The 20098-nt window shown below is 33.6% G+C and overlaps 2 protein-coding genes, 1 long non-coding RNA gene and 1 pseudogene across 5 annotated transcripts; 1 reads left to right on the forward strand and 3 right to left on the reverse strand.

Moving 5' to 3' along the window:
- Positions 1-928: 928 nt before the first annotated feature.
- LOC124911222 lies at positions 929-1959 on the reverse strand (annotated as a pseudogene).
- Positions 1960-6439: 4480 nt separating this feature from the next.
- LOC124911568 (protein OSCA1-like) lies at positions 6440-9990 on the reverse strand. The gene is made up of 10 exons (XM_047452071.1): positions 9674-9990; positions 9398-9556; positions 9164-9299; positions 8968-9069; positions 8760-8882; positions 8469-8549; positions 8042-8382; positions 7689-7934; positions 7084-7408; positions 6440-7003 (listed from the first exon to the last, which is right to left on the reverse strand). Exons 1-10 carry the CDS (start codon positions 9988-9990, stop codon positions 6440-6442), a joined length of 2394 nt encoding a protein of 797 aa, XP_047308027.1.
- A 1811-nt stretch (positions 9991-11801) lies between these two features.
- Positions 11802-16491, reverse strand: LOC124912539 (malonyl-CoA decarboxylase, mitochondrial). 3 transcript variants are annotated; one of them, XM_047453177.1, is made up of 16 exons: positions 16391-16491; positions 16079-16167; positions 15888-15978; positions 15557-15686; positions 15295-15478; positions 14601-14745; positions 14428-14518; positions 14022-14080; positions 13883-13960; positions 13700-13783; positions 13378-13517; positions 13116-13244; positions 12865-12937; positions 12392-12477; positions 12153-12240; positions 11802-11995 (listed from the first exon to the last, which is right to left on the reverse strand). In XM_047453177.1, the coding sequence occupies exons 1-16, from the start codon at positions 16451-16453 to the stop codon at positions 11987-11989; spliced, it is 1539 nt and encodes a 512-aa protein (XP_047309133.1). In that variant the 5' UTR covers positions 16454-16491; the 3' UTR covers positions 11802-11986. The 3 variants fall into 3 exon arrangements, 2 of the variants coding, with proteins under 2 accessions (XP_047309133.1, XP_047309132.1); XM_047453176.1 differs by having other exon boundaries at positions 15295-15496; XR_007096686.1 differs by lacking the exon at positions 11802-11995 and having other exon boundaries at positions 12861-12937; positions 15295-15496.
- Positions 11884-12691, forward strand: LOC124912541. Its single transcript, XR_007096687.1, has 2 exons — positions 11884-12032; positions 12247-12691. It is a non-coding gene; the product is annotated as an uncharacterized LOC124912541 (long non-coding RNA).
- Positions 16492-20098: the final 3607 nt, after the last annotated feature.

A 20098-nucleotide genomic window follows, 5' to 3' on the forward strand; every position in this document is an offset into this window, starting at 1 on the left:
TAAAAGATAACTAATAATTACCTGCACATATCCATTTCCTTTGGTATGTTGAGTGACACAATAAACATATACCAACTCGAAAACAGTTGTTTCGTGCTCCTCGCCGTAGCCCGACATACCTATTGTGAACTGCATGTGTGTATATAAGAAAATAAATTATGGTTAAGTACAGAAAAGGAAAGAAAGTTAATTTGCCACTTTTGTGAGAAAATCTTTATTATCAACAAGAATGTAGGTACAGAAAAAGAAGAAAATTAATGCTTAACCTAGGTACACTTTTATGTGATCATGATCGGCTAAATGAGCTTTTGCCTAATTAATTAAAAGATAACTAATAATTACCTGCACATATCCATTTCCTTTGGTATGTTGAGTGACACCATAAACATATACCAACTCGAAAACAGTTGTTTCGTGCTCCTCGCCGTAGCCCGACATACCTATTGTGAACTGCATGTGTATATAAGAAAATAAATTATGGTTAAGTACAGAAAATGAAAGAAAGTTAATTTGCCACTTTTGTGAAAAAATCTTTATTATCAACAAGAATGTAGGTACAGAAAAAGAAGAAAATTAATGCTTAACCTAGGTACACTTTTATGTGATCATGATCGGCTAAATGAGCTTTTGTCTAATTAATTAAAAGATAACTAATAATTACCTGCACATATCCATTTCCTTTGGTATGTTGAGTGACACCATAAACATATACCAACTCGAAAACAGTTGTTTCGTGCTCCTCGCCGTAGCCCGACATACCTATTGGGAACTGCATGTGTGTATATAAGAAAATAAATTATGGTTAAGTACAGAAAAGGAAAGAAAGTTAATTTGCCACTTTTGTGAGAAAATCTTTATTATCAACAAGAATGTAGGTACAGAAAAAGAAGAAAATTAATGCTTAACCTAGGTACACTTTTATGTGATCATGATCGGCTAAATGAGCTTTTGCCTAATTAATTAAAAGATAACTAATAATTACCTGCACATATCCATTTCCTTTGGTATGTTGAGTGACACCATAAACATATACCAACTCGAAAACAGTTGTTTCGTGCTCCTCGCCGTAGCCCAACATACCTATCGTGAACTGCATGTGTGTATATAAGAAAATAAATTATGTACTCTGAAAATATCTTTAGCTCTCTTTTTGTTAGTATACCTTGTCTTGTGGAACATCCACTTTCATTGCTTGTTTCATTCCCAAAGCCTGATGATAGAAATTAATTAAACGTATCATAATTATAAATTGGGAGGGACAGATATATGTAAATGTAATGTACAGTAGTTAGTAGTTACGAGCACCTTGTGATAGAAGTTGATGGATCGGTCTAGGTCAGCTATTCGTAGCATGACTTGACAGATGGGCTGGGGGAGAGTTTTCTCTGGAGTAGCTCAAAAGTGTAAGCATCAGGATCTTCTACAAAGGCATATATTATCATCCCGCCAAAAAATTCAACTGCTTCTTTGCTGATATTCCCTCCATGGTTCTTGCAATTTCCACCCTTTCATAAACCTAGTAATCATTTTAATAGAAACAAAGAATGCAATTATATATAAGCTGAAATTAAAAACGTAATGATTACATTTGGAGTTGTAATAGCAAAATGCCCAAAGCCTGTGCTAATATCGTATTGATCCACTCCGTAGTTTGAGAATAAAAAGGATGACTGATATATCCAACTGCATGCATTCAATTCATTAATACATGATCATTCATGACTTACTGCATATGAGCTTCAATGCAAAGTTCTACTCAATATTTTCATTCCAAGGCATTCCTTCTAGAACCTACAATTATTCATTCATTCAATTCTCAATATTCTCAAATTAATTAATTACCTAATGGAACAGTCAAGATTGCCAACACGAAAAACAGCATGTAAGAAGCGAAGATTATACTTCTTTGCCCATCCGTCTAATTCGTCTTGCATGGCAGCAACAACAGTATCTTGATAATGATCAGCAGCCATATTCAGATGATCAGTTACTTAATTGCGCTATCTAGATTTGTTGTTTTGGTCTCTGTATATTTATATACATACAACTTCTTAGGTACGATTACTACTGAATACCGATTTACTTTCAAAATTGACAACTAAAAAGTTTAAAGTTTATTGTGCATTTGTAAGCACAGCTGGAATTTACCGTCGATTGCGGTTTATCCTTAATTATTTCTTAAAGTTTTTGCAATTCTCTGTTTTATTATTCTGTTTCTACCATCATGGGTATGAAAAAAACAAAAATAATAAATCTAAAAAAGTCAGAGATTTGTGCTGGAAAGAAATAAGGAAGCAACATATCAAAAGAATTGAAAGAAATTGTTGAAAAGTCAACAAAGAACAGTAGGATAATAACACAAGTAAACAAATTTGCTCTAACTGCTGTTGGGAAATATTCCTGTAAAAAATAATTAGAAAAACAGGGAATAATGAAACAGTTTGGAAGATACGCTGTAATGAAAAACTAATCTGTTTTAACTAAAAAATCAGATTACAAATGTCACGCCTTAAAATTCATATTTGACCGAATGCCTTCGGTCCTGGCCAAGACCAAGCACCCAAGTGATTGGAAATTAGGACTGAGGCAAATTTGAGATTTAGGACCGAGGAAATATGTGTTAGGACCGAGAAATATGTGTTAGGGCCGAGGAAATATGTCTTAAGACCGAGGGAATATGTCTTATGACCGAGAAGACCAAGAGAAATCTATGTCACGACCGAGGGGGTCCGAATGATTATATTTTAGCCACCTCATGCTTATCCACCTCATGCTTCATCCTTCCCATGCTATGACAAGTAGGTGATCAACCCTCTTCATCACCTTTTATTAATCACATGCTATGATAAGCAGGTGACCAGCCCTCTTCATCACCTATTTATTCATCCAATGTTTATGACCAACAGGTGACCAGTCCTCTTCAACACTATTTATCCATCCCATGATTATGACCAGTAGGTGACCAGCCCTCTTCATCACATATTTATCCATCTCATTTTATGACCAGTAGGTGACCAACCCTCTTCATCACCTATTTATCCATCCCATGCTTATGATCAGCAAGTGACCAACCCTCTAGATTGTGAGTAATGATGTATGAGTATTGACAGTATGGGAGGAGGGCTACTCGGGATGAGATCTGGTGGTCTGATTCCAAAATATGTGCTGAAGTTTCTATTGGGATCGGACTTTGGGGATGAGCTCTAGAAGATCCTACCCACACAGACAAGTGTCTAACCGGGTTGTGGATTTTAGGGATAGACTCCGAAGAGTGCATTTCCAAATATGTGCTCTGGATTCCTAACTTTCAGGATCAACTTTGAATAGTAGAGGGTCAATATGTGCTCAAGATTTTACTGTACTTTCACAAATGATGATATACTTTACAAACCAGCATATGGATCCAAAGAAGTTTTTAAAAGTGTTATCTATAAATCTGTTTATGACTTGCTGGGTCTTTAGACTCACTATGCTTGTGTGGTGTAGGTACACAACTATAATCTTTTTATGTCAATTGAAGGGAGGCTTGGAGTGGGGCAATGTGCAGGGATGTGTGTGAAAGGAGGGACAAAGACAGAAGACCGAGCCCTTTGTTGGGCCTATTATTAAAAGACTGTATTTTTGTAGTAAATGACCCTATCTTGGTATTTTTGTAAGCCAAGGACCGTGTCTTATTTTTATAAACCGGAATTTTGTAGCACCACTTTTTATAAATAACAAACGCTTCCGCACATGTTTCTGTTTTCCGTTAGTTATGTTCACGTTTCAAACATCCCTCACTCGGTCTAAGTAATTTAGGAGTTAGGGGTGTTACAACAAAGTTCCTTATGCATGCAAAAAAGTGAGAAGTTTTCATTAATAAGGAGAAAACACAACATATTACAATTTAACTCAACATCCACTATCTTCAAGATTGGAATTTACTAAAAAAAGAATATGAAAAAAATTGTTCAATGGTCAGTTGCTATAATGAATAAATTGATGAAAACTTTCAGATCTATGTCATATAATATCAGAAGCAACTCGACATGGAAAACTAATTAAGCCTAGAAGAACAACAATACATAAAATGTAGAAGATAGTGTCTATAAAAGGAAAATCTACTTGGACTATACATAGACAAAATTGGAGGTACTAAATTCTCCATTTGAATTTAAATTGCCTACTAAAATAGAGGAAAAAATGTATAAATGAATGAGAAAATGTAGTTGTGGGAAACTAAATAGGGAAAAATAGAGTATCATTCCAATTACTAAAAAGACACTTTTGAAGCAATGGAAGGAAAAAAGGCTAGAGAAGATTTCAACAAATGTTCATAATATATATTTACTTAAATTCAAGAAAAGATCTAATATGGAGGAAATTTTAGGAAATTGACGTACATATATATGATCCAACTGTATGAAATTGAAAAAATGGTCAGAAGATTTGAACCTATTGAGTAAGACAAAGAAAACCGCACATATATGGTTCAATCTCTATAATATACATGCACATATGTACAATTCTGAAGCCCCCCTAAATTATTTTACAGGTTTATTGAGTAGATCATTATACATTGACTCAATTACTAAAAGAGGAAAGCACCAGTCATTTGCTATAATTGGTATTGAGGTGCATCTTAAAAATACATTGTCAAAAAGTATGACAATATAGACAAAAGGAAAATCTACTATCATGGAAATCACTTATGAGTAGAGACCATACAATATCTTCCAACATGCAAGACCAATATGTGATTTGGTTAAGTAAGAAGATCATAAAATTCATAAAGGCCAAAAAATAAAGATGTAGAAAAGTGAAACAAATGTGTCTATAATCAAAGAGAAAAATGTGGTTAAACAACATAAAACAGAAGATAAAGAAAATTTTGTACAAGAAAAAGCAGTACGATGAAGGAGGTTAAACCTCAACCTAATCATGTTGAAAAAGTAGTTGATGCATCACAATCAAGTTGAAGTGGTTGCTGGTTAAAATATATATGAAACTACCCAGACTAATCAAGAGAAATAAAAGAATTTCAAGGTTGATACAAGGGAATCCAAACCTGAAGCTGAAGAAAATGAAGACAATGATCTAGAAATTCAAGTTGAGAATAACAAGATGAAGAGCCCGAAATCCTAAATAATAATTCTTTCTATCAATTCAAAATGGATTCACATAAATAAAGAAATCAAAATTAGAATAAACAGTATTCATCAACTTCTTTAATTTATCTCTCTTTAATTGCAAGAGGAATGAGAAGGGAAGAGGAAAGACAATGAGAAGAGAAAGACAACTTGTTGATACAACATGTTGGTTTGGAAATAAAAATTTTGATTGGGATAGTTAAGATTTAATACATTTTATAATCTTTGTTTATAATCTTTGTTTGTATATTTGATTGTTATTAATAAGGTTATTTAGGATCGTTTGATTGTCATCTTTTAATCATAGTTAGAGTTTGTCTAGTTTTGATTTTGACCCTCACACTTTTGAGACATTGTAAATAATTCTTAGTCTACTTTGGTTTAATCAATATTTTCAAATTTTTTTCTAACTGGATAGTCCATCATAAAAATTAATATAGATAAAGACCCATATTTTTAAGCCTCAGTCTATTAGCCGTCTTGATCGTTGTCGATGTCTCTCAACCATCACCGACGATCTCTAACATAACTCATTGGATTACGATCAAAATTCACGAAAATTTCAAATATTTGTCTTAACATAACAATGCAAAAGGGGGAAGAAATGCCATCTCCATCAATATTTGATGACAATAGTAAATTTTAAACTCCCACAGCTTTTCCTTTTTGCATAAATTGTGACAATAGTAAAATAATGTCATAAATCCATTTTGCATAAATTTATCAAAATCAGTTGTGAATGACACTTCAATAACAAAATAAAATAAAATATTGTAGACATCTTAAACTCTCACAATTTTTCCTAACAAAGTTCAAATGGGATAATATTGAACAAAATGTAGGCACGTTGAACATTCAAATTAGGGCTATTAAACATAATTGGAGAGGTACAATTAATTAGTTTAGTAAGAGGTAAGGGTAGGTTATGTGAGTTCTTTAAGGGATAGGCATTGTTGACAAAAGGTTCATAAATTGAAATATTATCTAGTTTAAGTGAATAACTAATTAGCTTCAGAATATCAATACCATTTTCCAATGACAATATCTAAGGGTTTTTTTAGCTACTTCCACATAAATATTTTTATTTTAGTCAACCCACATGAAAGTTTTGAGTCTGGTAAACAGGCCTAAAAATATTATAGATTTGTTTTTAGTTTTGATCTGTCTAGTTACAAGGTCTGTATGTGTATATGTCTCGCAAAAATAAAGAAAGAGATCTATATATGTATAACAGTATAAGTGTGTGCTGGCTGTGTATATATTGTTGTTGGTTGTTGGTGAACATCATGGATTCTGATCGATCATCATCATCATTTGATTGAAGAGGAAGAATTATAATCAGCTGCCGCACTACTAGTCATATTATTATTATTATTATTATCATCATCATCATCATCCGTGTTGGCCCTGCTGGGCACAGGAGTGTTTCTCCGCAACTCTCGCTTGGTGGGGACTATTATCACATGATGATCACTCTTCTTTTGATTCCGCCTCATCTCCAGTTCTTCTGCTTCATCGTCGTCGCCATCTTCTGTTTTGAAAATTGGATGCATATATGCATTGAGAAGATACTTCTTAAGGTCGAAATTGTGAGTTGGATCTACTTTTGCCCGCTCCAGTGTATCTTTTCTCATGGCATCCTGTAATGAATACTTGACAAATGCTGGTTCATAACGCCCTTTACAGAATCTATGAAAATATATGGTAATGACCGGAAGGGCCAGGAGGAAAGGTGTGGACTGGGCGGCTTCTTTTGTACTTAACAACCCCATCAGAATCAGTTGTGACCCAATCAATGCATATATGATGCGTCCATGCACATCTGGCCAAAATGCACCACCACTTTCGTACTCTTGGTTGTACACATTTATGATCTGCATGCAGCAACTAATTTAAATTTCATTAATCAATCTGTTGTTGTTAATTACTTACTTAGGATCGAGGATATTAGTACCTGGTGTCGGAAGACTACATAGGTGAAGGCAAAGAAAACGAGTATGAAAGGAAGCAGGAGAGGGGTCACAAGAGCATAAACAAGGCCCAGTAAGAAATAGAGTTGTATTTGAGGCTCCCCAGTATTGAAACCCAAGCTTCCAGGATCCATTGCTTCCTCCCTATCCTTGTCTGTTTTCACCATAAAGAAGTTTTTCAGGTGATAGAATACCAGCGGTTTCAGCCTTAGTATCTCCCCAGCTGTACCTGCCCACCCATCCACCATTATATACGTTATGAAGAATGTTGCTTTCTGTGGAACCGCCACACCTATCGTTTTTGGGATCCTGTCCCGCGCACAACATCATCAAAGATTATATATATATATATATATAGCTTCTTCTATTACTAAACAACATAGGTTTATACTTATAATTTTTCAATCTTATTGACATTTAAAATTATGTTGTTGTTTTCTTATTTATTGTTTTGTTTTTTTTTCCTTCCCTATTGTAATCGTTTGAACGCTTTATTTTTAATAAAAGTTCACCTTTTTCAAAAAAAAAAAAAATATAATACTAATCAACAACAACAATCATGCATATATATTAATTATAACTAACTCACTGATTTGGCGACTGATGAATAAACGAGTTTAGTTGCTGAAGCGCAGATCCCGTTATAACACTGGCAAGAAACACATTGACAAAGTTGAAAAGGTAATATCTAGATGCAGATCTCCTTTCCAAACTTGATTTGCTTATAAAGCCTTCAAATTTAGACATCAACATCAGTATCGTTGGTAGAACAATCAGGAAAATCTTCAGAGCAATCCCAGGCAAAAACCCTTGTATGAAGGATTTTATGAAATCTCTGCATGCATGCACGTATATTGTGAATTAGTAGAATGTTCTCATTGATTAAATTAATTAATTAATTAAAAACTCAAAATCAAATGATCAGCATATATATATACTCACACTTCAATAACGGCCTTGAGGAAGGGTACCACTTTCTCTATGCTTTCAATGTTTGCTAGAGATTGTACTAAGGTAATTGGGATGATAAAAAAGAATGTGAGGAAAAAGAAAGCAACAGAAACTATAAGCTTCCGAATGGTCAGCTCAACGTATGGAATAGCAAGATTTTTCCAGTAAATATCTCGAGGTTCTGGGGCCCAATCTGTCAACCAAATCGTTGGATCACTCGATTGCTGGGTTTGAGCACAAACAGCTGCAGCCCATCGAGTTTTGAAACACACAAAAGAAGCTGGCATGATTGACTTTGAGTTCTTTTTCACATTTTCTCTCTCTTCACCTATCTGTTGTTCAACAACAACAACAACAACGTACAATTTAATATCCAATCCATGTATTCAGAAGAAGAAGTATCTTGCATAGAAATTACTTGTTTGGATAGTCTTTCAATTACTGCCGTCTGAAAATCAATTGCATCGACTTTGTTCCCACAGAGACCCAGAAAACCAGTCTGCCAGACAACAACAATAACAACAACAACAGCATAAAACAGGATGGGTGGTGCAGTTTCTATATATATTTTGCAGTCGCTGCGACAGGGAAGGCAACAAATTAAGACATGAGCCCGTTTGCAAAAATGTATGGTAAAATAAAAAAAAATATATATATAAAAAAAATGACTCATCACCTAACTATTAAGTAAAAGTAGCTAGGTACCAACCTTTAGGAAAGGTCTTGCTTTGGACTGATCTCTGAAGTATTTCAATTGATAATAATCAAGCCAATTTTGTTTGTTCTTCTTCTCTTCAACAAGATTAGCAAGTTTGTTTGCATTGTATACAAGCTGCATCAATTTCAATTTATGCATAATAACAAAATCTGACGGGATGGAAGGAATGAATTAATTAATTAATTAATTAATTAATTACCTGACTGGTGAGATAGTGATCCGGATGATTGACCAAGAAAAAGTGTTCAACAGACTGGGCAACTGTTTCATCGGGATCTGGTGGCACGTTCCTGACAAGGACCTGCACAATAAAATTAATTAGCCTTTGCCTAACAATCAATGAAAGGAAAGGAAAGGAAATGAAATGAAATGAATATTAATTAGACTTATATTACTGTGAATTGATCTGGGCGGCGTCCTTCAGTTTGAAGAAAGTGCAACCTCATTGATGCAACTTTCTCATATTCCTTCCTCAACACATAGCATGTCCAAAAGGAAAATGCGTAGGCCATAACTATATGTGCCCAAAATCTGCATCCCATTATCATCATCAATCATCATCATCATAATAATAATAATTATTATTAGGTTTGAAGGAGGAAATTAAGAAAAATTAAAGAAATTCATGCCTGTTTGATTTGGGAGGAATATTTGAAATAGATAGCTTATCGATATCACTGTATGTTACATTCCCAAACTCTTTGGCTATCTGCAGCGTTTCATTTGTATAATTTACTGGTACCAAGACAAGCCAAGCAAGGATTGTAATAGGGACAAAGATTTTGAGTCTGCATTATATAAAACAAAACAAATAACAAATGAATATATCATATCATATGAATTCAATTCATCATGTGGTGTGGGGTGTATTGCATAGCATAGTATAGTATAGTATAGTATAGTACCCTAATAGATAAATCCGCAAGTAAACAACAGAATCCAATCCTGCATGGTCAATGAGCTCGGATTCAGGCATTCTGAGTGCGGCTGGCATCCAATTGAGAAAGTTGATCAGATATGATCTCAAGTTCAAATTCACAAACTTGCTTACGAATGCTCCAGGAGCAGTAGGACTCCCTCTCAGTCCCCGAAGGTACCATTTTGGAAAATATACTCTATCATTCAGAGGCTGGAGTCTCAGTATCGCAAATGCCACCAAGAACACAAACGCAGTCAAAATGTTTATAGCTGCTGCTAGCCCTATATCTCCAAGAGTAGCCATCCTCAATCAATCAATCGCCCTGGATAAATCAATTCACAATATCGTCGACCTACCACCCAGTCTAATAATCATAGATAGAAGCTCCTACCAGACAGACAGACTAAGAAAGTATTATTCTGATGATTCTGAAGGAGAAAGAAAAGTATGTGTAGGAGATTAATTAATTAATTAATTAATTAATAATTGATCTGTTCTTATTATTACCGGCAAGAAGAAGAATAATAATAAGAAGAAAGAAGAAAATACCCCTCCTCCAACCAACGTGCCACGTGCGTCACCAACGGTTACTTTCTCTTTTTCAAACTTTTTGTCCTGCCGACTTGATAAAAAATCAATATTATTAGACATGTTTGATTTAATTTATTTGCTAATTAAATTAATTAGTATGAATAAATAAATTTGGTGTCATATATATATATATATATATATATATATATATGAAAATAATGTGTTAGCATTTTATTGGACTTGAAACCTGACACGATATTTCCCAACATCATTTAACATTAAATTTATGTTCTCTATCCTAACTCTATTAGTATATAATCAGGAAGTATTTTTGTATAATCAATTTTCAAGTTTGATAACCGGAGCAGGAGTAGTGGGTCAAACAAGCAAAGATCGTGTTGGCCTCCCTTCCAGCGTTCGCGTCCATTGCGTGGCCATCTTATTATTATTTTCCAAATCTGGACCAAAGTCAAAAACAAAAGTCAATGGCCCCCACCAACAGCCTACCTAACCTCAATCCCATTCCAGGAATATTTTATGCATGCAGGCCTTTGATTCGGATTCTTGTTTTTGTTTCTGTGACTACTTTTTCTTTTTTATTTGCAACAAAAGTAAAAAACTGTTGATTCCTTCCACCCACCAATTCTGTCTTGCATCTATGTTGAGAAGAAAACAAACAAACGCACAACTTTAACACAAATAATCATGAATTGAGTTTAGCCCATTTGATTCTTAATTTGAGATGTAACTTGAACTTATCCATCCCCATACTTATTCACTTGTCTCATTTCATTTCATCTGAATCCCACAATTCACAGAGGATCAAAATGCTTTGATTTTAAAATAACTTAAAAGGAATCATAAAATAAAATAAAATAAAAATTTACCTATTTAAATCGTTATGTTTTTGGCATACAAAAAAGAAAGAAAGAAAGGGAGTTAATCCAATTTTTGGGAGCCAGGTAAATTGAGGTGGGCTATAAGAAAAACATTAATGAATTTTTTTTCTTTCAAATCAACTTATTTTATTATTTTCAATTAATCAATTCATTAACATGTTAAAATACTTTTACTTTATATTATAAAATTAAAATTTTAAATTAAAAAATATTATAATAATTCACCCCATTAAAACTTAAATAATATACTTCTTTTATATTATTTTTTAAAAAATATCTCAAACAACCCAACATCAAATCAGCTCTTAATTCTTTATTATTTCTCAAATTAACATTGTTTAGAGCTTATTTTTTCAAAAATTTATTTTTTTGATTCATTCTCAAATAAAATTATTTTTTAATTCAAACTCAATTCATTTTTAATTAAATACATTCTAAATTTTAATTATTTATATTATATATATTTTAATTATTAATTTTATAAATTTAATTATTTATGTTTTAATATATATATATATATATATATATATATATATATATATATACATTTAAAATATAAAAAATATTTAGTTACATTTACCACCAAAACTTCCATGGCATTAGAACCCGCGGAAGAAGAATATGATCCTTGTCCTATATCTCCATTCTCCACCAACCATTATTACACATTAAGGAAGATTCTAAATTCACAACCAGATAGACTTTTCTAGATACAGCTGTTTGCATTCTTATTAGATGTTGGTATTTTATTATACACAAAGCAAAGCATCTAGTCATCTACATCCAGCAAAAGAAACAAATTAACGCAGCAGCAGCAGCAGCAGCTTAGTAACCACTCATTCACATCTTCTTTCCAATCCATTCCCAGATCAAGCCTCCTGCAAAAAAATGGGAATAAAGGATTATCAATAACAGGTAGTAGAACAACCCAATTTTTCCATCTTTAGACAAAAACAAAAACAAAAACATAAACAAAAAACAGGGAGAGGTGGTGGGCGGTAGGTTCCATATTCTCTTTAACATAAAGTAGTTTACCCCTGGAAGAAAGCCATGGATGTCATCAGTAGCATGAACAGTTCCTGTGCTAATATATGACTGACCATTTTCTTCTATATCTTCCAACCTGCAGATGTCATACATGGGGGAATTATTCAGAAATCGTACGCAAAAAACAGAGAAACAAGACATCTTCGTTCTAGAATTCCATTTGATGAGGCGTGTTTTAATAGAATACTATAATCTGCAGCACAGTACATGGGTCAAAGGATGCACACCTATAGAGATAATTGACCATAATCCCAGCACTTTGACAAAGGCCTTTCTCTGACCGATCAGCCATCCAATTTATTCTTCCAATCATCTACCATAACATAATAAACATGAACACTTCGTTTCATTTATATCTAATTTGATCCCAGTGTAATGAAGGAATCTAGCAAGAATGTGATAGTGACTTGTAGATATATTATGGCTTATATCTACAAGTTTCGTTGTAGGGTGTGTAAGGTGTTGTTGTATTTGTGGTTTTGATGTTGATGGATTTGTATTTATTTTTATGATTTTGTATATGTTTTTTTTGTCATTGTGCTTAACCTAAGCAGACAAATAGTTTTGTTTCTTAAAAATATATATAGATATACTATGGCTTAGGAGGACAAATATACTAAAATGTTTTTGTTTTAAACAACAAAAGGACAAGGTCTTTCATAGGAAATAGCATAATCAGATGAAGTATCTATTTACCTACCGCCCCATTCTGCAAGTGGAAATTTGCAACGGAATCCAAAGCTCTTCCTCTCTTCTTCTCTAGCAAAAGGTACCTGCAGCAAAAAAACAACCCACAAAGAACAGATAATGCTAGGAATCGTGGATGTGCAATTATTTCCAGTTCCATGAATAAATTGTATCAGCACCCAGCCACACTGTCAAGCAAAAAATCCTACGCTTTCTATGACTTACCCAGTGCCTATCTAAACAAGCAGAAATTTAACCCTCTACCTGGCACATAATCGCATCAATGGGGCTTCTAACACAGACACGAGTTCATCAGACTTTATCCATTCATACTTTCTTGATGTTAACAAATTCCATAATACTTTCATGGCATCTTTCTCCCCCGTGAGCTCCCTGCAAACTCCATTTGAATGGAGGCAATAATTATATATTACTAGGGAAATAGGACTATTACAGAAACATCTACAATGCAACGCCAAGAAAGAGAGGGTTGGATTATTATGAATAGATTGAGCTGAAGCAATACTTGGATGCGTCATGTAATGCTCTTTCTTCTTCCGGTTCCAAAATGTTCTCCCTGAAAGTAGAATCTGATCTTTCAGCAGATACCAACTTCGCTAAAAGCCATTGTGTATATCCTGGGATTGGGCTAAGTGTTGCAAACGTCTGAATGGAAAAACTATGAACTGATGTAAGAAAATTCATTCAACGCCTAGTGACTGCACCACATATGTGCAATGGTAGACAGGAAACGAACAATAAGAATGTGATCTGTTTACTGTAAACAATAGAATTGAATATGATTGTCACAAAGAAGAAAAATATGCAGACAGATAGTTGTTACTCACATATATATTGGGCATATCCTTTTTCACCAGATCAATTACTCGCTTAATTAGGAATTTTCCGAGATTGATCCCTTTCAAACCAGGCTGCCAATTTTAAAATAAAACAGCAAATTAGGCACAGAAAATCAAAGCTATCAGAAATGGAGAAGATAGTCTTTATTTACGAGTACAAAAAATTTGGACCTGAGTTGACGATATCGAATAAAATAATGCACAAGTTGCCTCACATTCATGCATTGAGGGTTCATCCCATAAAACTTCCTGGAATTGGGAGTCGCCGTCAGACAGACATAGAATTCTGAGTAGGCAGACAAGATTTTACCTGAATTGTTTGAGAAACGTTCTTCTGAAGAGCAACTTCTATAAAGATTAATGGTTCACCTGATCAAATATTTATAATTAAAACCAGTGAATGGATAAGACGTTGAGACATAAAGAGCATATACTTATCGAATATAAAGAAAAGGTTATCTAATACTTAAAAAATATTGAACTAGGATTTTGCAAGTTGGAGGGGGTTAGAAGACTAGTGAAGTTGGGTTCGAAAGAGAATATCAAAATTTAACCAAAGTTCAAAGTGGAATTTTACGGATCATCTCATTCTAGAATCCCTAATCTATTAGAAACAGTAGAATAACCAGGGAAGATAAGGAAATAAATATGCAGTACCTTATCACATGAAGCATAAAACATATCCATTCCCTAAGCAACAAAGGTGAAATACTAACCAGGTACTGCAGGATGTATATAACCAAAGCAACGCCGCCCTACTCCCAACCTTCTTTTAAGATCTACAAGATTGCTGACGGGATGCACAGCCTAAAGGAGATATGTTCATGTCTTCTTCATCATATACTCTTCAAGAAGATCAAGAATTAAAATATTAAAAGAATGAACTTGCCTCATATGCCACAATTTTCTCCAAGAGCGAAGCAGGATCATCCCATGTGATTTGGTGAAGTTCTAACACAGCAGGACTTAGCCATGTAATAAGCTTTTGCTTCATGTAAGACTCTAATGCCCGCAAGGACACCACATTTTCCTCCCTACATGTTTAAAACTTGAAGTTATCTCAAAACAAATTAAAAAAAAAAGCTGACAATCAATTCATGAAACTGTCAGTTTCTTAGCAATATGAAACTGCATCTACCAATTCTTCATATTCACTCTGCTCAAAGGTGTAGGATTTAGTCAACTGGAAATTAAGGGCAGACAATGGGGTTCATCAGAGTGAACATCGACAAAAGGGATTCCATTTTTCAATTCCCTCTGACTACCTTTACATGAAAAGAAAAGAAGCAGCATCTCTAATCAATATATGAAGCCTAATCAAGACATTGACTGATCCACCCAAATTCACCACAATTATATTGTAATGTACCTTATCATCCTGGTACCCTGATGATCTGTTTGAGAAAAGAATAAGAAACGTTACCATGTTCGCATTTCCAAGGCAGTCAACTCATACTACTTCCTTTTACATTGGTAAAGATGACTATGAATAGACATGCAGATCACTGTGATTCTTACGCTACATGATGCACATCCTGCACTTATTTAATAATATGTATGTCAATTTCTGAATATAAACTTACTCAAGAATGGATAGAATATCAGCTCTCATGATTGACAGGAATTTCAAGCCCCCTGGGTGGGTATTCAGCCTTTCAAATAGATCTTCATACTGTGGCTTCAGAGCATATCTTATGTTCCGTTCAAGCCGGTAAAATGCAGCAAGACAGCTTCCATCTTCATTTGTGGAAGCATCAACTTTGCCACCTACAAGTATAACTCCTCCTGATGATAAAGTAATAATTAAAAGATTCATTGTTATTAGAGTGCCAATCACAAACTCACCCGTGGCTGACGCCTCAAGCCCTAGATACTGTTTCATCAACTCGTGAATCTGAGACCTGTCAAGATCATAATCCTTGGCAAGTATAAGAAGCAAACTTTGACGATCATTCTTTGACAAATCGAGATAACCCTACATGAATGATAAATATGGTTATCATTGTAACATTTTGGGTAGTTTGGTTTTAAGGTTATGTCAGGTAGACAAGAGAGATGCACTTAGATAATTGTAACGTAATCTGAAAAAAAAGAGGCACTTTTCTCAAAACAATTTAAAACACTGTTAAAACAAATGAAGGAATTGATTCTAAGAACTTAAGCATTGGAAACTAACTTCTGAAAATTCATCAAGTGCAGAATCTAGAACTTCTGCTTTCTTCATGGATATGGCAGAGTGCATCGACTCTCTTACTGCTCCAAAATCCCTGCAAACAACAAAGAAAAATATTACTAAAAAAACAAGCATGCAACCTAGTAGTCTGAAAACAAGATGATGCATATGGACGTTTGTGCATACATATATACCTCTTCATAGTATTGCCCGAGGAATCAATATCCTCGTGAGAAACTTTAGAGCCTTGGATAGGAACATGCTCCAAGTGATTAAGCTTGTTCTGTACAATTAGAATTTCATTATCAGCCAATCAGCTGAGAGAGTTAGTTGCTTATGCATCCACGGTCCACCAACAAAGTATGTACAGTTTCTAACTTTGTGATCTCATCAGTCAGCACTCAGTTGTTCCATGGTTGCCAACCAAAACAATCGAATCCCAGTCGTGTGTGCAACAGAATATTCTCATAGGTGTTTGATAAGAGAGAGAGAGAGAGAATGCTTACTGATCCAGGCGAGAAAGGTCTCATTCTGGTTCTCATCAAGATGGCGAGACCTTTCTTGTTCATAGTTGGAGAGAATTCAATGGAAAGTTTGCAGAGCTTTACGTACTAAAATGAAACCTAAAATTAAGAGAGAAAATAAAAACCAATTGGATTTAAAGTTAAAAAATATTATTATTTTTATGAAAAAAATAATTATCATTCTCAATTTTAATAAGATTACATTCAAAAATTAATTTTAAATAATATAAAATAACATTTATAAAATAAATTATATAGTGTAACCCGGAAAAACTCTTTGTTTCTGTGACAAGTTTTGAGGTTCGAGTATTTCAACACCGAGTTTGCGTGTCATGAATCTTTACAAAATAAAATATTATTTTAAAAGATTTTAAATAATTCCTAACCGATTTTTTGAAATTAATTAATTTAGGTTCAAATTAAAATAATATGAGAATTTATAATTATTAAAATACAATTTGATTTTTAAAAATTCGTTATTTAAATTAATTAAAAATAATTAATTTAAAAGATTATTTATTTAAAAATATAGTAGTTAATTGATTTTTAAAAATTAATAAACTGATACAAATGTATTTTTAGTTAGAGTTTTCTTTAGTTTGTAGTTTGATGATATTCGGGAAATGACTTTCGCACTTCATCTTCCGTACCAGTTTTAAAAACGGTCTCTACTTATAATTTTGACTTTTGAAAATCGGTTATATAACGCTTTATTTTAACCGATTATTCTTATAGTCCTTAACATACATAGGTTTGTACGTATTTAAAAAATTATTACAACAATTATTTAAATGCTGATACCTATTGCGGATACCGTTAACTAGGAAAGAAAATACCTAAAGAACAATAATTTTTTAAAGGCATTAGGGTTTAAACATAAATCCTAAATAGACATTTATCAAAATATTTTGTGTGGAAATATCCCAAAAATATTTTGAAACCATTTTCTATTTTTTTGAGATTTTTAGAAAATGGTTCGAGGTTTCAAAATTTTAAAAATAATTTTGGAATTTTAAAATTGGAATCAAACAGGCCTTAGGACCGGTGTCTTAGGTCTTCGGTTCGTTTTATCGGTCGGGGCTAAAAAGCTCTCGGTCATGGTCAAAGACCCATCGGTCTGGGTGTAAGATCCTCGTTTGGGGTGCGGAAGTCCATCGGTCGGGGTGCTAAGACCTCTCGGTCCTAGGCCATAATTCTTGATCAAGTACAAGAATTCTCGGTCGGACGCCTCGGTCCTGGGTGAAAGTCATCAGTCCTATAGGTTATGGAGTTTTCGGTGGTACGAGACTCCTTAGTCCTAGGTCCGACTTCTCGGTCGGACATCTCAGTCCTAGATGAAGAACATTGGTCGGACCTCTCGGTCTTGACTAAGATTTATCGGTCAGACCCATCGGTCCTAAAAAACATCAAAATTGCAGGTTTTGCAATTTTGATGGAGACTTTGATTCTTTGATCAAAGGGCCTAGGTAGCTTCACAAAGCCCACAATAACATTTAGAATATCATCACAATGTATAATCGACCGGAGTGATGATCAATTCATTCAAATAGTTTATGACAAAAAATCGAATTTTAAGTTTTAAAATTGTTGAAGTGTAAGTAGTTTGTCAATAGTTTCCTTATACTCATATACTTTATTGGTACCAAAATATGTAGACTTGTTGTTCATTTGGATCAATTAAAAAACTTTTAATTTCAATTATTTTGAAAATTTTAATTTTGATCAAACATAATCAAGATGGATTAAACATGATCCAAACAGTTGTCCAACATCATTAGAAACATGTTGGGAATATTTTTAAGCTCATGTTTTTTAGGATTAGATCAAGATCGAAAAACCCGTTTTTCAATTTCTTGAAATTCAAATTTGGGTATTTTTGCTTGAGATTGATTGATCGGTCTTGACTTTCATAGAAAGTTTATAAATGATCATGGGATCAATTTTCAATCAAAAATCCAACAACCACGCATTATACAAGTTTATGAAAACTGAAATATAAAAATTTTAAATTTAAACTAGAAGTATGATTAAATGGTGATTGAAAACGTAATAAGGATTGGAGAACACTCCTTAGATCTTAGGAAAATTTTTGGAATGCTCAGATCCAAGTTTTAAGGTCTTATATAGAATTTTGAAAAATCCAACAAGCTTGAGCTTTAATGGCGGATTTTCTAAAAATTCATATTAGAAGTTGAAGACTTGATCTTTTGGCTTCAGAATTGTTAAGGAAGGCTATTTATAGCCTCCTAAAATCGGTTGATATAGCCAAGTGGCTTGAATTAACCAAAATATATTTATGGTATTTTGGTTGTTCTTCCGGCTAGTTGCTGGAATAAGCATCATTGTTGCCTAAAGATGTAGGGGAAATGATCACCGTGGCAAGATGATCATTTCACCTTTTGAATCAGCCAAAATGTTGAACTAACGATAGAGTTCCATCTTTGAAAAATCAAAGATGCCTGCCGTCCTTATCATTCCGGTGATCGCGATAAAGAAGACAGTCGTAGACGAAACGACGTCATTTTGGGAGAGAACACAGACACAGAGTGGTCCGTTGGCGTTCTATCACGGTTCCGTCGCGATCCACGTGTTTCGTCACGTTTCAGTTAACGGGCGTTAGCTGATTCGTTGTTATGCGGGCACGCACTTCTCTGGTTGCAGCGAGCTACGCGGGCGCTTCCTGGCGTTGGATGAAAACCTAGCGTCCATCCAATGGTCGCGGTTCCGGCTATAACAATAAATATGTATTTCGGCTACACCCGATTACATATTTATTTTTAATTTAAAACCTTAAGGATTTGTTTGAAATGTATTTTTCTTTCACCCTTTTGACTTTAATTTTAATCTTTTAAATACATAAAATATAAAAATAAATATGACAAATATTTTTTCAATTTATTATTATTTTTTTTCATATATTTTTGGGTTAAATAAATAATTTTGGTGGATGAAATGAGTACCACATTTCATTCTAAATTATTTATTTTAATTCCTTTGATTTTTCTAAAATTATTTTGAGATAAAATGAGTAAAACATTTATCCCAAATAATTTTATTTATTTTGTTTGTCCATTTTCCTCAATTAATTAAATTTTAATTATCATAATAATTAATCTAATTAAGTTTTCGCCTTAGGGTTAATTATTTTAATTTATTTATTTGAAAATAAATCAAAATAATTATTTTAATTTTAGAAATTGGGTATGTAAACTTTTAGTGCTTACATACAGCAAGCTCTTGCTTACCTTGCACAGTCAATCATCTTGCTATGGCTCACGAAGAAGAAGGGAAGTCCCGATTTAGCTTAAGAATCACTAACCTCTAACTCCCTAAACTTGGTGGCAGTGGGTGTGTTCGATAAAGAAAGTTAGGTAGGTTCAGTTAATTTTAGATTGTCTTGGAACTTGATTGATTTATTTTACTAGGGGAACAAGAACTGAACTTGCTCTAACCCATCTCGTTCGATCCACATAGAATACCTTCGGCCTTCTTTCCTTATTTTTAAAAGTAGTTTTTGCTAAGTGCACTAGTTTATTTTCAAGTCCTACTATTGTATATCGATCTGCGTAAAAACTTATGAGTACTGGCCTTTCTCTCACCCTTCTTAAACTAACTATTTGATCGCTTTCAAGAAATGAGCATTGTGTTTAATGTTTAGTTTAAAGAGCACTTTTTTCGTTGAGAATGATC

This window comes from Impatiens glandulifera, chromosome 8, assembly GCF_907164915.1.
Source record: "Impatiens glandulifera chromosome 8, dImpGla2.1, whole genome shotgun sequence".
Lineage (NCBI taxonomy): Eukaryota > Viridiplantae > Streptophyta > Magnoliopsida > Ericales > Balsaminaceae > Impatiens > Impatiens glandulifera.